The 12,562-nt window shown below is 39.9% G+C and overlaps 1 protein-coding gene across 1 annotated transcript in view; it reads left to right on the top strand.

Annotated features, from left to right (window-relative positions):
- Positions 1 to 2,438, top strand: part of LOC102862808 (cytochrome P450 2G1-like) — a 10,595-nt gene extending 8,157 nt beyond the window's left edge. Inside the window, exons 7-9 of the mRNA XM_006900910.1 lie at positions 1,525 to 1,712; positions 1,830 to 1,971; positions 2,257 to 2,438. Of these exons, the coding sequence (XP_006900972.1) occupies positions 1,525 to 1,712; positions 1,830 to 1,971; positions 2,257 to 2,438 (512 nt within the window). The remainder of the gene's footprint in view (positions 1 to 1,524; positions 1,713 to 1,829; positions 1,972 to 2,256) is intronic.
- The last annotated feature ends 10,124 nt before the right edge of the window (positions 2,439 to 12,562 follow it).

Genomic DNA, 12,562 nt, shown 5'->3' with positions numbered 1-12,562 from the left:
AGTTGGACAGTGACTAAGGAGGATAGAAGGAGAATTGATGCCTTTGAGCTGTGGTGCTGGAGAAGAGTATTGAGGGTACCATGGACTGCTAGGAAAACAAGTAGATTCATCCTGGAAAGGGTTAAATCGGGCGGCTCCTTAGAGACAAGGATTCTGAGGCTCCGTCTAACATACTTTGGACATGTCGTAAGGAGGGACTGGTCCCTGGAGAGGGACATCATGCTTGGTAGGGTGGAGGGACAGCACAGGAGGGGAAGGCCCTCTATGAGGTGGATTAATTCAGTGACTGGGGCAATTGGGATGGGTGTATCAGAGATGGTGCAATTCGCACAGGACAGAACAGAACAGAGTTTAGGGCTGTTGTACACAAGGTTGCTATGAGTCACAAGCAACTCAACAGCACATAACAACAACAAGAAGCAGGGTGGACCATCTACTTCCTAAATATCAGGCCACTGAAAATCCTATGAACACTAAAGGAATGAGGATAGTTATAGTAGTGTAGTGGTGGAGGAAGTGATTGGAAGTCAGTTAAAAGGAGGAAGAACAATAACAAACATAGTTTAATAATTGGAACCAGGAACATACGTAATTTGAATGATGGAATACTGGCTATTATTTAAAATGAAATATAATGCATGCATAGTGACATACCAGGCTTTAGTGAGATGAGATGGGCCAGCTTTGACCACTTTGAATCAGATAATCATGTGTTATACTATGCAAAGAATGAAAAACAGAAGAATGGTGTTACAAGTTATAGTTAAAAAAGTCAATTTCAAGTTCTATCCTGAAATACAATACTGTGTGTGATAGGATAATATCCATATGCACAGAAGGAAGACTTGTTAATGTGACTATTATTCAAATATACACTCATATATCTAGAGTCAAAGAGGACAAAATTAAAAATTTCTTACCAAATCTTGCATCCAAAATGTACCAAACATGCAATCAAGATGCTTTAATGGTAATTGGTAACTGGAATGCAAAAGTGGGAAACAGTGAAGAAGGAATGGTGGTGGTGTTGTAGTTTTTGTTGTTGTTTTTATGTGCCATCAACTCATACTGACCCTATGTACAACAACTCTGAAGCCTGCCCTGTCCTAAGCCAGTCTCACTGACTCCAAAACTCCTACCCCTATTGCCCTAGTAACTGTATCAGTCCATCTGATCCAGGGCTTTTCTCTCCTGCGCTGTACCTCTACCCTTCCAAGCACAATGTCCTTCTCCAAGGAAAAGCCTCCTGGCCACATGCCCAAAGTATATGAGATGCAGCTTCAAAATCCTAGCCTTCAAAAAGAAACTTGGTTTCACCCTCTCTATAACATACCTATTTGTTTATTTGGTGGCCCATATTATTTTCAAGACTCTTCTCCAGCACCACAACTCAAAGGCATCAATTCTTCTTCAGTCATCCTTAGCCGTTGTCTAGCTCACTGATGCATAGCAAGTAATTGCAAAAACCATTGCCTAGATCAGGTGCCCCTAGCCTTTCTCATCCATGTTTCTGTCTTCTTCCAGCCAAGATCCATGAAGAGATTAACCATGTTATTGGACCTCACCGGATCCCAAGTGTGGATGATAGGGTCAAGATGCCCTACACAGATGCTGTGATCCACGAGATACAAAGACTTACAGACATCGTGCCTATGGGTGTTCCACACAATGTAATCCGGGACACTCAATTCCGAGGCTTCCTTCTGCCCAAGGTAGGGCTGCACCACCCTATTGCCTCATCATCTTCTCTGCACATCTCTTTCTTCCTATGTCCCTCCCCTCACATCTCAACATTGGACATCTTGTAACTGACCCCTTTTCCAATCCAGGGCACCGATGTGTTTCCCTTGCTTGGTTCAGTCCTCAGAGACCCTAAATACTTCCGCTACCCAGATGCCTTCTATCCACAACATTTCCTCGATGAGCAGGGACGTTTCAAGAAGAATGAAGCATTTGTCGCCTTTTCCTCTGGTAGGTTGCGATGGTCTGGGTGACCCCTAGGAATGTCCTATATCTATCCCCCAATCCAGGGTACATCTAGAAATCTACACTTAAGGGAAGTAATTCTACATGTTGAGGCCCCTAGTTGAGGATGGTAATGAACAAACCCTGTGACATTGTAATGACCTCTTAAAGTGCTATGGAGGCACCTGAAGTTCAGAAGTGTGCTCTGGCCCCAGTCTCCCAACCCCCATCCCCCATCCCATTATCCTGTGCAAGTGTGAGCCAATCTATTACCCTCCCCTGTGCCCACAGGAAAGCGCATCTGTCTGGGTGAAGCCATGGCCCGAATGGAACTCTTTCTCTACTTCACCTCCATCCTTCAAAATTTTTCCCTGCGATCACTAGTGCCACCAGCTGACATCGACATCAACCCAAAACTCTCTGGATTTGGCAATATCCCCCCTACCTATGAAGTTTGCCTCGTTGCACGTTGAATGCCCACAAAGTTTCCACAATATCCATGAGCTGGGCATTCTCGTCCGTCATGGAATAGAAGTCTCCTAACTTTACCTTCAAAATACAGAATTGAGTATCTTGTACAGTCAGTAAACTATGCAAGGAAGCTTATGCAATATTTTTGCAAAATTCCAAAGGATATACCTTCTCCTGATCATCTCCTGCTAGGATTTCTGCCTCCACCAAATTTGTGTTGTCTATTCTTCACCTTTATGTGGCCCCATTTTCTCTGGCCTGATACTGATCTGTGAGTCAAAATCCTTTCCACTTCAAATAAATCTCCCTCCAAAAGGCAGGGAAGCGGGGCAGGGCTGGGCTGGGCTGGGCGCAACCAAGAACTCAAGAGTGATGAATATAAAATGTTTATTGTGTTGTTTTGTGACTTCACTATAGACTCCCCTTGTTATTAATCTTCATTTCTCCAACTCACATCAGAGATCTTTCCCTAGTCATGACAACTCTGGGAATATCCAAGTCTCCATAATCCTGATGGATCATTGCCCAGAAAGAATTCCCCTCAATCTCTCCTTGTATCCTGGTTGCTCTAACTCCTCCTCTCAATTTCAGATATCCTCACTCTGCTTTGAATAATAATTCATCCACCCTCTACTTTTATTATTCCATTTTTGTCTCCATCAATGCCCTGAAGTTGATAAAAATCTTCCAGCATAGATATTTGTGTATTCAAATAATATTTATTACATACCAAGTGTGTGCAAGCACCTGCTAAAGGTATTTGAAATCCATGAACAACACAGACAAAAATTGCAACCTTGAGGAATTACACAGACAGATACAAAATAATATGATTGGTAAGCAAATAATTTATTATGTCAGAAAAGTAAAGCAGTTAAACAGGATAGGTAGGGAATGCCACGGCTGGAATTGGGTATGTCTAGGAGAAGTCTCATCAGCTCGTGGAGGCTAATAGGCAAGGCATTCAAGTATCTGGGAATTAATCTTCTTGGAAGAGCAACTTAAAAGGCAGGAACATTCCTATTTTTAAAAGACTTCACGAAGGGTCTAGTATGGATGAAGTAGAGGGGAGATATAAAGAAAAGAAATAAAAGAGATGAGGCTATAGAGTTACTTGGGGGCCTGATGGCATTTCCTCATGTGGTAGGAAGAATGAGTTGGTTGTGAGCAGAAAGAGATATATCCTGATATATTTTGAAAGCTTCATCTATCTGCTACATATAAAACAGACTAGAGTAAGAACAAGAACTAAAGCAGAAAGACAAATTTGGAGGCTACTGTGACTGGTAATTTTCACTTCTTGTTATTACGTGCCATCAAATTGATCACAACTCTTAGCAACCCTATGAACAAAAGACCTTAACCCTGTTTTATAACTATTGTCGTTTCTCCAAGTTCATAGAGTTTCCAGAGGCATGTTGTCTAGGAGGTAGATACCACTCTTGCTTCCAAGCCTGACTTAATTCTGGGAGCTCCACCAAATACTGTTAAACATGTGTAACCATTATGGAATTTGAAACATCAATGGCACAGCTAGTTAAGTTAGGCACAGTGAAACTAAAGTGTTGAGTGAGTAGAAATGGGTGGATAGAATTTATTGTAAAGTAGGAAACAGCAGCATCTCTTGATGTACTGGATGTGGGGTGTGGAGACCCATGTGTGTCATCCTAGTGCAGTTCTAGAGATTTTCAATGAGTGGTTTTCATCCAAGACACTTCTGGATGGACCTGAACCTCTGCATTTTCACTTAGCAAGTGTATGAACCTATTGTACAAACCAAGGATTACCATTAATCCTACTGCACAATCTATTACTCAATCGTAAGCTATTACTCACAAATTAAGCCATAAGGAAATTATACTGGACCCTACAAAATGCTAAAAATGAGGCAACTGACAATGTCAACTTCTGGTGAGAAAGAGAGCAACTGGAACTCTCATACTTTCATTCATCTGGTCTTCGTTCATTAGTGTTCAAGGCTTCAAACCTGCTCCTGAAATGAATTTTTTAAATTCAGGGGGGAATAGATTCAAGATTATATTATTAAAACTCATACTTGTTTTGACTTTTTTCAGGTAGCACTCTTGAAGATGAGGCTGGCTGTGGGGGTGTCTGTAGAAGACAGTTCTGTCTTCTGATCAGTCACAGCTCTGTCCCTGATCAGCTTAGTGACCCAGGTTGTTCTCTCTACACTTTGAGCCTCTTTCTTCATGGTCCCTTTCAGTCCCTTCTGTGCTGGTGGGTTATAAGCTTATATAGCCACTCTTGAAGATGGTTTGACAGTTTCTTGTAAAACTGCACACACATTTACCAGAAGACCACCCAGAGATGTTATCCTAGATACATATGCAATTAGAAGAAGTTATAAATATATTAACACAAAGGTATGTATGCAAATGTTCACACCCACCAGGATGGCTATACCACCACCCACCACTACCTAACTGGAAAATAACAAGAGTTGATGGAGATGTGAGGAAATTGGAACACTCATTTATTATTGGTAGGAATTTCAGATGTGGGAAACCATGGGAATTAGTTTGAGGAACCTTCAAAAGATAAGACACAAGTACCATAATGGGCCTTGCAGCCAATTCTAATTCATGGTGACACCATGTGTGCAACATAGAGCTGTGATCTGTAGCGTTTCCGGTGACTTATTTTCCAGAAGTAGAAAACCAGCCTTTTCTTCTCAGGGTCCCAGGTCTCAACTCACTGTAGTGGAGTAATTTCCAATGCATAACAACCCTCCAGCAGGTTTCTAAGGCTATGAAGCACAGCAGAAGAGACTTCCCATCTTTCTTCAGAAGACTAGCCCACCATTCACAACAGCCAAACAACCCATGTGGACATTTATCAATGAATGGATAGACAAAATGACTTGTCCATACAATGGTATATTGTAGCACTGTTGTTATATGTCAGAACACATTCATAGCTGACTCTCCAGTGAGTTTTCAGATGCTATAAATCTTATGGGAGGAAATTATCTTTCTCCCTCAGAACAGCTGGTGGATTCGAACGACCTACCATTGGATTGGCAGCACCAGAATGCAGAACTGACATATGCCAAAACCTAAAAAAGCCTCAAAAACACTATGTCACCTGAAAAAAGCCAAAACACATATGAGTTTTAATAATATAATCGTGAGTCTATCCCCCCTGAATTTAAAAACCAACTTAGGAACAGGTTTAAAGCCTTGAACACTAATGAATGAAGACCAGATGGGAAGAAACCAAGAATATCATCTATAAAGAATGTAAAAGGTCATTACAAAGAAGGTGGAAAAGGAAAAGATCAAAATGGATGTCAGAAGAGATTCTGAATATTGTACTAGAGTGCCAAGAAGCTAAAGCAAAGGGAAGAAATCAAGAAGTTAAAGTGCTGAATAGAAGATTTCAAAGGGCAGCTCGGGAAAACAAGGCAAAGTATTATAATGAAATGTGCAAAGAGCTGGTGTTCGAAAATCAAAAGGACCAAACTAATTCAGCATTTCTTAAACTACAGGAACTAAAGAGCAAATTCAAGCCATGAGTTGCAATAATTAAGAATACTATGGGCAGAATATTGAATGATTCAGGAAGCATTAAAAGAAGATGGAAGGAATATAGAGTCACTGTACCAAAAAGAATTGTCTAACACAGAAGAATTGCATGAAACAACATATGATCAAGAGGCAACAGTGTGTGAATTTTGTAAATAAACTAGTGGGGGTGGGGGAAGAGTCAATGGTGATGAAAAAGAAAATTCAGGCTGCTCTGAAGGACTTGGGAAAAAAAAAGCTCCAGGAATTGATGGGATACCAATTGATATATTTCAGCAAACAGATGTTTCTCTGGATGTGCTCACCAGGTTGTGCCAAGAAATCTGGAGGACGACAAACTGGCCAACTGACTAGAAGAGATCCACAATTATTCTCATTCCAAAAAAAAGTGTCCTGACAGAGTGTGGAATTTATCAAACAATAGCACTTAAATCATATGCTAACAAAATCCTGCTGAAGATTATCCAGAAATGACTGAAATGGTACATTGACAAAGAACTACCAGAAATGCAAGCTATGTTTAGAAGAGGTTGTGGCACTAGAGACTACTGCCAATGTTAGATCGATCTTGGCAAAAAGCAAAGAATACCAGAGGAATGAATATCTATCTGTGTTTCATTGACTAAGCAGAGGTATTTGTGTGGATCAAAACAAATTGTGATTAACCCTGAAGAAAACTGGAATCCCAGAACCCTTGATTGTGCTTATAGGAAATCTATTCTTGGACCAGGAAGCAGTTGTCAGAACAGAGAAAGGTAACACTGCATGCAGTGTGTCAAGGATGCATCCTGACTCCACAACTTTTCAATCTCTATGCAAAACAGATCATTCGGGAAGCTGGGCTTTATGAGGAGGAATGTGGCATCAGGATTAGAGGAAGACTCATTAACAACATATGTTATGCAGATGCATATATAACCTTGCTTCCTGAAACTGAGGACATGAATCGCTTTCTGCGTAAGGTCAAGGACTGTAGTCTTCAATATAGATTGAAGCTCAGCATCAAGAAGACAAAGATTTTCAACACTGGGCCAATTGGCCCAAAGATAGATGAAGATGAGATTGAGGTTCATAACAATTTCTGTTTGCTCGGCTCCACAATCAACACTCTCGGCACCAGCAGTCAGGAAATCAAAAGACAAATTGCATTGGGAAAATCTGCTGTCAGGGATCATGCCAGAGTGCTGAAAAGCAGCGATGTCAGTCTAGAGACTAAGGTGCACCTAATTCAGCCCCTGGTCTTTGCAATTACTTGCTATACATCAGAGAGCTGGACAATGTCTAAGGATGAGAGAAGAATTGAAGCCTTTGAGTTGTGGTGTTGGAGAAGAGTCTTGAACATAACATGGACCACCAAGAAAATAAATAGGTCTGTCTTGGAGAGGGTGAAACCAAGTTTCTTTATGGAGGCTAGGATTTTGAAGCTGCATCTCACAAACTTTGGGCACGTGGCCAGGCGGGACCTATCCTTGGAGAAGGATAACATACTCAGAAGAGTGGAAGGATGCACACCCATGTTTATTGCAGCTTTGTTCACAATAGCAAGGAGTTGGAAACAACCTAAGTGCCCATCAACAAACGAATGGCTAGAGAAGCTGTGGTATATTCGCACAATGGAATACTATGCTGCATTAAAAAACAAGGAACACATGCAATATTATTCAAAATGGTTGACTCAGGAGAACATTATGCTGAGTGAAATATCCCAGTCACAAAAGGACAAATATTACATGATGCCACTGTTGTAGAATGGGACTGTCCTTGGGGTTGGGGAGAGACTGAGTAAGATGGGTTCAATAATGTATACTGCACTGAAACAGAGGAGGGAGAAAACTGTTTAAAAGAGATATATGACTAGGTATTTCTGTCATCACAGGAGTCTAGAGCGAGGGCTACATGGTGGAGGGGACCTGGGGGAGGGTTTGTAAAACAATGAAAGAATCTTTTCTTTTACTTTTCCATAATTTTTTACTCATGTACTTATAACTTGTTAGTCAAATTTGTGTCTTCTAGGTTGCAACACCCCCATGATACATCTTCAAGGATATGAACATGTACGGCCAAGCACAATCAATAAGAGTGCATCTAAATTCCAAAATCAATCTCCATAATAGTCTATGTGTTTCCTACTGCCAAAGGGGCCCTTTAGAGTAGTGAGAGAAGATCTTCACCCTGAAACCCATAGCGTCCCTTTTCAGCAGGAAGTAGCTAAGAGAATACGCCATCCCCTTTTCCTTATGAATCAGGGTGAAGTCTCTCTCAGGGAAGAGTGATAGGGAATGGCAAAGGACACACCGACAAAGGAGATTAATCAGAACTGACTTTGACTAGCACTGTGGCAATTGGACAATTAAAACAGACATTTGGATGGTGGGGAAGAAGAACAAACTGGGGAGGAGGGTAGAGAGAATGGTGCAGCAATGAAGGAATGAAAACCCAAAATCCCTGTAAATGTTCATTAAAACTAATAAAATTTAATAATAATAATAAGGAAAAAAAAAGAAGAGTGGAAGGACAGTGCAGGAGAAGACATCATGCTTGGAAGCATAGAAGGACAGTGCAGGAGAGGAAAACCTTGGGTGAGATGGAATGATACAGTAACTGGGGAAATGGAGTTAGGTGTGTCAGAATTAGTGAGACCTGCTGAGGACAAGGCAGGCTTCAGAACTGCTGTATACAGGTGACTCGACAGCACATAACATTATAAATATTATATGCAGTAATACATGTGAGATTGTACATTCTAATAACATATGTTAAAAGAACTTCTTATACATGCTACGAAAATGGGTCCAATATCTAATACAAGAGAAACAGACCTAGAAAATGTTTCATTTTGTATAAGTCCACGGACAAAAACTCCTGAAAAAGGCAAAATCATAGAGCCACCAAATAGGTCTACCATTACCAAGAATTAGGAGTGGCAGAGAACTTAATTGTAAATCCATAACTTTGTCTTGATTATGGTAGTGATAATCCAGTTCTGCATTTGTCAATACTGCTATATTTTAAAGATATTTAAAATTGAACAATTGTCTGTATGGCTCAGAGTATATTTTTAACGGACAATTGTTGCTCTATGTAAAAAGTAACAAAGAAGTAAATTTGTATATCGTGTTTTTCTAGGGCACCGAGCAAGATATTTAAAAAGCTTATATTGTAGAACATGGAGGAGGATCCAAGGCAGGAAGAGGGGACCAGAGGAGTGAGGATGGGGGTGCTTAATCATAGGATCGTATAATTTGATGGGTGGGGGAGGGGTAGGTAAAGGAAAGGGAAAAGATGAGGCAAGAAAAACAATGGATACGAACTTTGTAAGTAAAACAATATAAAATAAAAATTTTATTTAAAAATGCTTAGAATATTTAAAAAAGCTTATAGTATATCCTCTACTTTAATTACCTTCTTTCACCAAAAATTGTATTACCTTTAAATATGAGGATAGGTCAAGCATGAGATGCAGTGCCCTGGGAACAGAAGTGACAGTTTTATCCAACTCATTCTTTCAGGTGAAGGATCTAATATAACAAGTCTACTACATTTACCAACACACAATAGCCATGTGCTTTTATGTTCCCAATTCAGGTAAAATTATATCTGTACATTAAGTACTTACGGAGCAACCACCTGTTAGAAGCTCTGGGGATTTGACAGTGATTAAAATCCATTCCAGCAAGGAGGCCAGGAGGCAGAAATGAAAAAATAAAGTACTGTGGTCTAATTATTTTGTATTTATACTATCAATAAAGTAAAGCAACAAAATAAATAGAAACTTGCAATGGTAAAGACAAAGGCTACTGAGACTAATGTTTAGGAAGGATCACTGAAGAAACTTCATTGTTTGACAGTAAATATTATAAGATAGCTATTAAAGCAAAGCAGTAAATGTAAATATATATTCATATATGTTTGTGTTTTATAATGGGATGTATTATAATGGAATGTACAGAGAGCTGGAATTGGAGACTAAAAAGGGAAGAACTCACTCTGTGTTTCTCAAGCTGAAAGAACCGAAAAACAAATTTAAACTTCATGTCAGAGTATTGAAAGATGCTATGGGCACTATATTGAATGACCCAGAAAACATCAAAAGAAGATGGAGGGAATACACAGCGTCACTGTACCAGAAAGAACTCATTGACATTGAACATTTCAGTAAGTACCATATGAACAAGAGGTAATGGTAATGAAGGAGGAAGTAGAAGCTGCATTGAATGCACTGGAAAAAATAAGGCTCCAGGAATAGAAAGGATACCAATTGACTTATTTCAATTAACAGATGCAGCCTTGGATGTGCTTACAAGTCTATGCCTGGAAATTTGGAAGACAGATGTCTGTCATATAGATTTGAAGAGGTCCATACTTATTCCTATTTCCAAGAAAGGTGATTCAAGTGAATGTGGAAACTATCAAACATTATCATTAATATCACATGCAAGCAAAATATTGCTGAAGATCATTGAAAAAACAGCTAGATGTTCCTATAGATAGCGAATTGCCAGAAGTTCAAGCAGGGTTTAGAAGAGGTTGTGGTACCAGGGATATCATTGCTGATATAGATGGATCAGGGCTGAAAGTAAAGAATACCAGAAGAATGTGTATTTATGCCGTATTGATTATGGAAAGGCATTTGACTGTGTGTATTGTAACAAGTTGTGGCTGCCACTGAGAAGAATGGGGATCTCAGAGCACTTAGTTGTGTGCATGTAGAACCTATGCCTGGTCCAGGAGGCTGTTGTGTGAACAGAGCAGGGGAATACCACATGGCTTAAAATTGAGAAGAAAGTGTGTCAAGGTCGTATTCTTTCTCCATACCTGTTCTGTCTGTATGCTGAGCAAATTATCCAGGAAGCTGAACTCTTTGAAGAGGAGTGTGGCATCAGGATTGGAGGGAGACTCATCAATAACCTATGTTGTGCAGATGACACAACCTTGCTTGCTGAATGAGAGGACTTGAAGCAGTTGTCGCAGAAGATCAATGAATGCAGCCTTCAGTATGGATTGCATCTCAATATCAAGAAAACAAATATTCTTACCACTGGGCCAATAGGCAGCATCATGATGGATAGAGAGGAAATTAAAACTGTCAACAGCTTCATCTTGCTTGGATCCACAATCAGCACCCTTAGTACCAGCAGTCAAGAAATAAAGAGATGCATTACACTGGGAAACTCTGCAGTTAGGGACCTTTATAAATTATTGAGAAGTAATGATGTCCATTTTGAGGACTAAGGTGGATCTGATTCTGGTCTTTCTGATTACTTGCTATGCATCTGAGAGCTGGACAGTGAATAAGGACAATAGAAAAAAGAAGCGGCGCCTTTAAGCTGTGGTGTTGGAGAAGACCACTGAACACCCTATGGATGGCCAAGAGAATGAACAGGTATGTCTTGGAGAGGTTCTTTGGAGGCAAAAATAATGAAATTTTGGCATGTTTCTATGAGAGTTCATTCCTTGGAGAAGGACATGATGCTGAAAAGGGTGGAGGGTTGGCAAAGGAGAGGAAGACCCTCAACTAGGTGGACTGATATGGTGACTGCTGCAATGGGCTCTAGTGTGTCTGGACGTGTGAGGATGGTGCAGGATAGAACAGGGTTCAGATCTTTTGTTCACAGAGTCACCATAAGTCATACTCAACTGCCCCAAACAACAACAACATGTTTGTGTTAATCTATCAGTATCTGGAAGGTAGTATACTAAACAAGAATTCTTTAAAATTATTTTCACATACATCATGTTTTATAAAATTAATTGCAGTTGATCAATGGCACATCTCATATAATCTTCACTGCACCTTGCCTATTCCTGTACCCCTCATCCACCCACTAATATCTAGTATTTTTGTTTCCCCTTCTCCTTTCCTCCTCCCATTTGAACAGTTACACATATCCTGTTCTGTGTTGCTATTTGCAGTAACCACATAGTCTTTTTGTTGACTGAGGAGACTGATCCTCTGTTTTCTTGATCAGTGTTCACTGTAGTACACTTCTATCTCCTTTCTCTGTCTACTCCCCAGTTACTATCTTATTTTTCACCTTAGCAGTCTTACACAGTTCTTGTCCTTTTGTGACTGAGTTATTTCATTCAGCATAATGTCCTCTTGGCTCATCTATGGTGTGTAAAATTTTAAGAATTTTTTATTGTTCATCAATGCTGCATAGTATCACATTGTGTGAGCGTACCACAATTTCTCTATCAATTTGTTTGTTGGGCTGTTTCTATATTCTTGCTATTATAAATAATGCTGCAACAGACATGTTGTTGTTCAGTGCCATCGAGTTGAATATGCTTCATAGCTACCCTAAGAACAATAGCTCTGAACAATGTCCTATCATATGCCATCTTCTTCATCTATTGACACACTTGAGTCCATTGCAATAATCATAGGTTTACATATATTCACCCATGTATCAGCTCTGATTTCCTTGGGATATGGGAGTGGAATAGCTGGGTCAGAAGGGCTACCTATATTCAAATTCTTTTTTGCTTCATAGAATGAATCTGGGAGGGTTCCATCTTCTTCTATTTTCTGAAATAATTTATGTAGAATTGGTAACAGTTCTTCTTTAAATGTTTTATAA

The sequence above is a fragment of the Elephantulus edwardii genome, unplaced genomic scaffold (genome assembly GCF_000299155.1).
Source record: "Elephantulus edwardii isolate Elephantulus edwardi_28Jun2011 unplaced genomic scaffold, EleEdw1.0 scaffold00302, whole genome shotgun sequence".
NCBI classification, from domain to species: Eukaryota; Metazoa; Chordata; class Mammalia; order Macroscelidea; family Macroscelididae; genus Elephantulus; species Elephantulus edwardii.
Note: the sequence above shows the minus strand (reverse complement) of the source record. Positions and strands in the feature narration are given on the sequence as shown.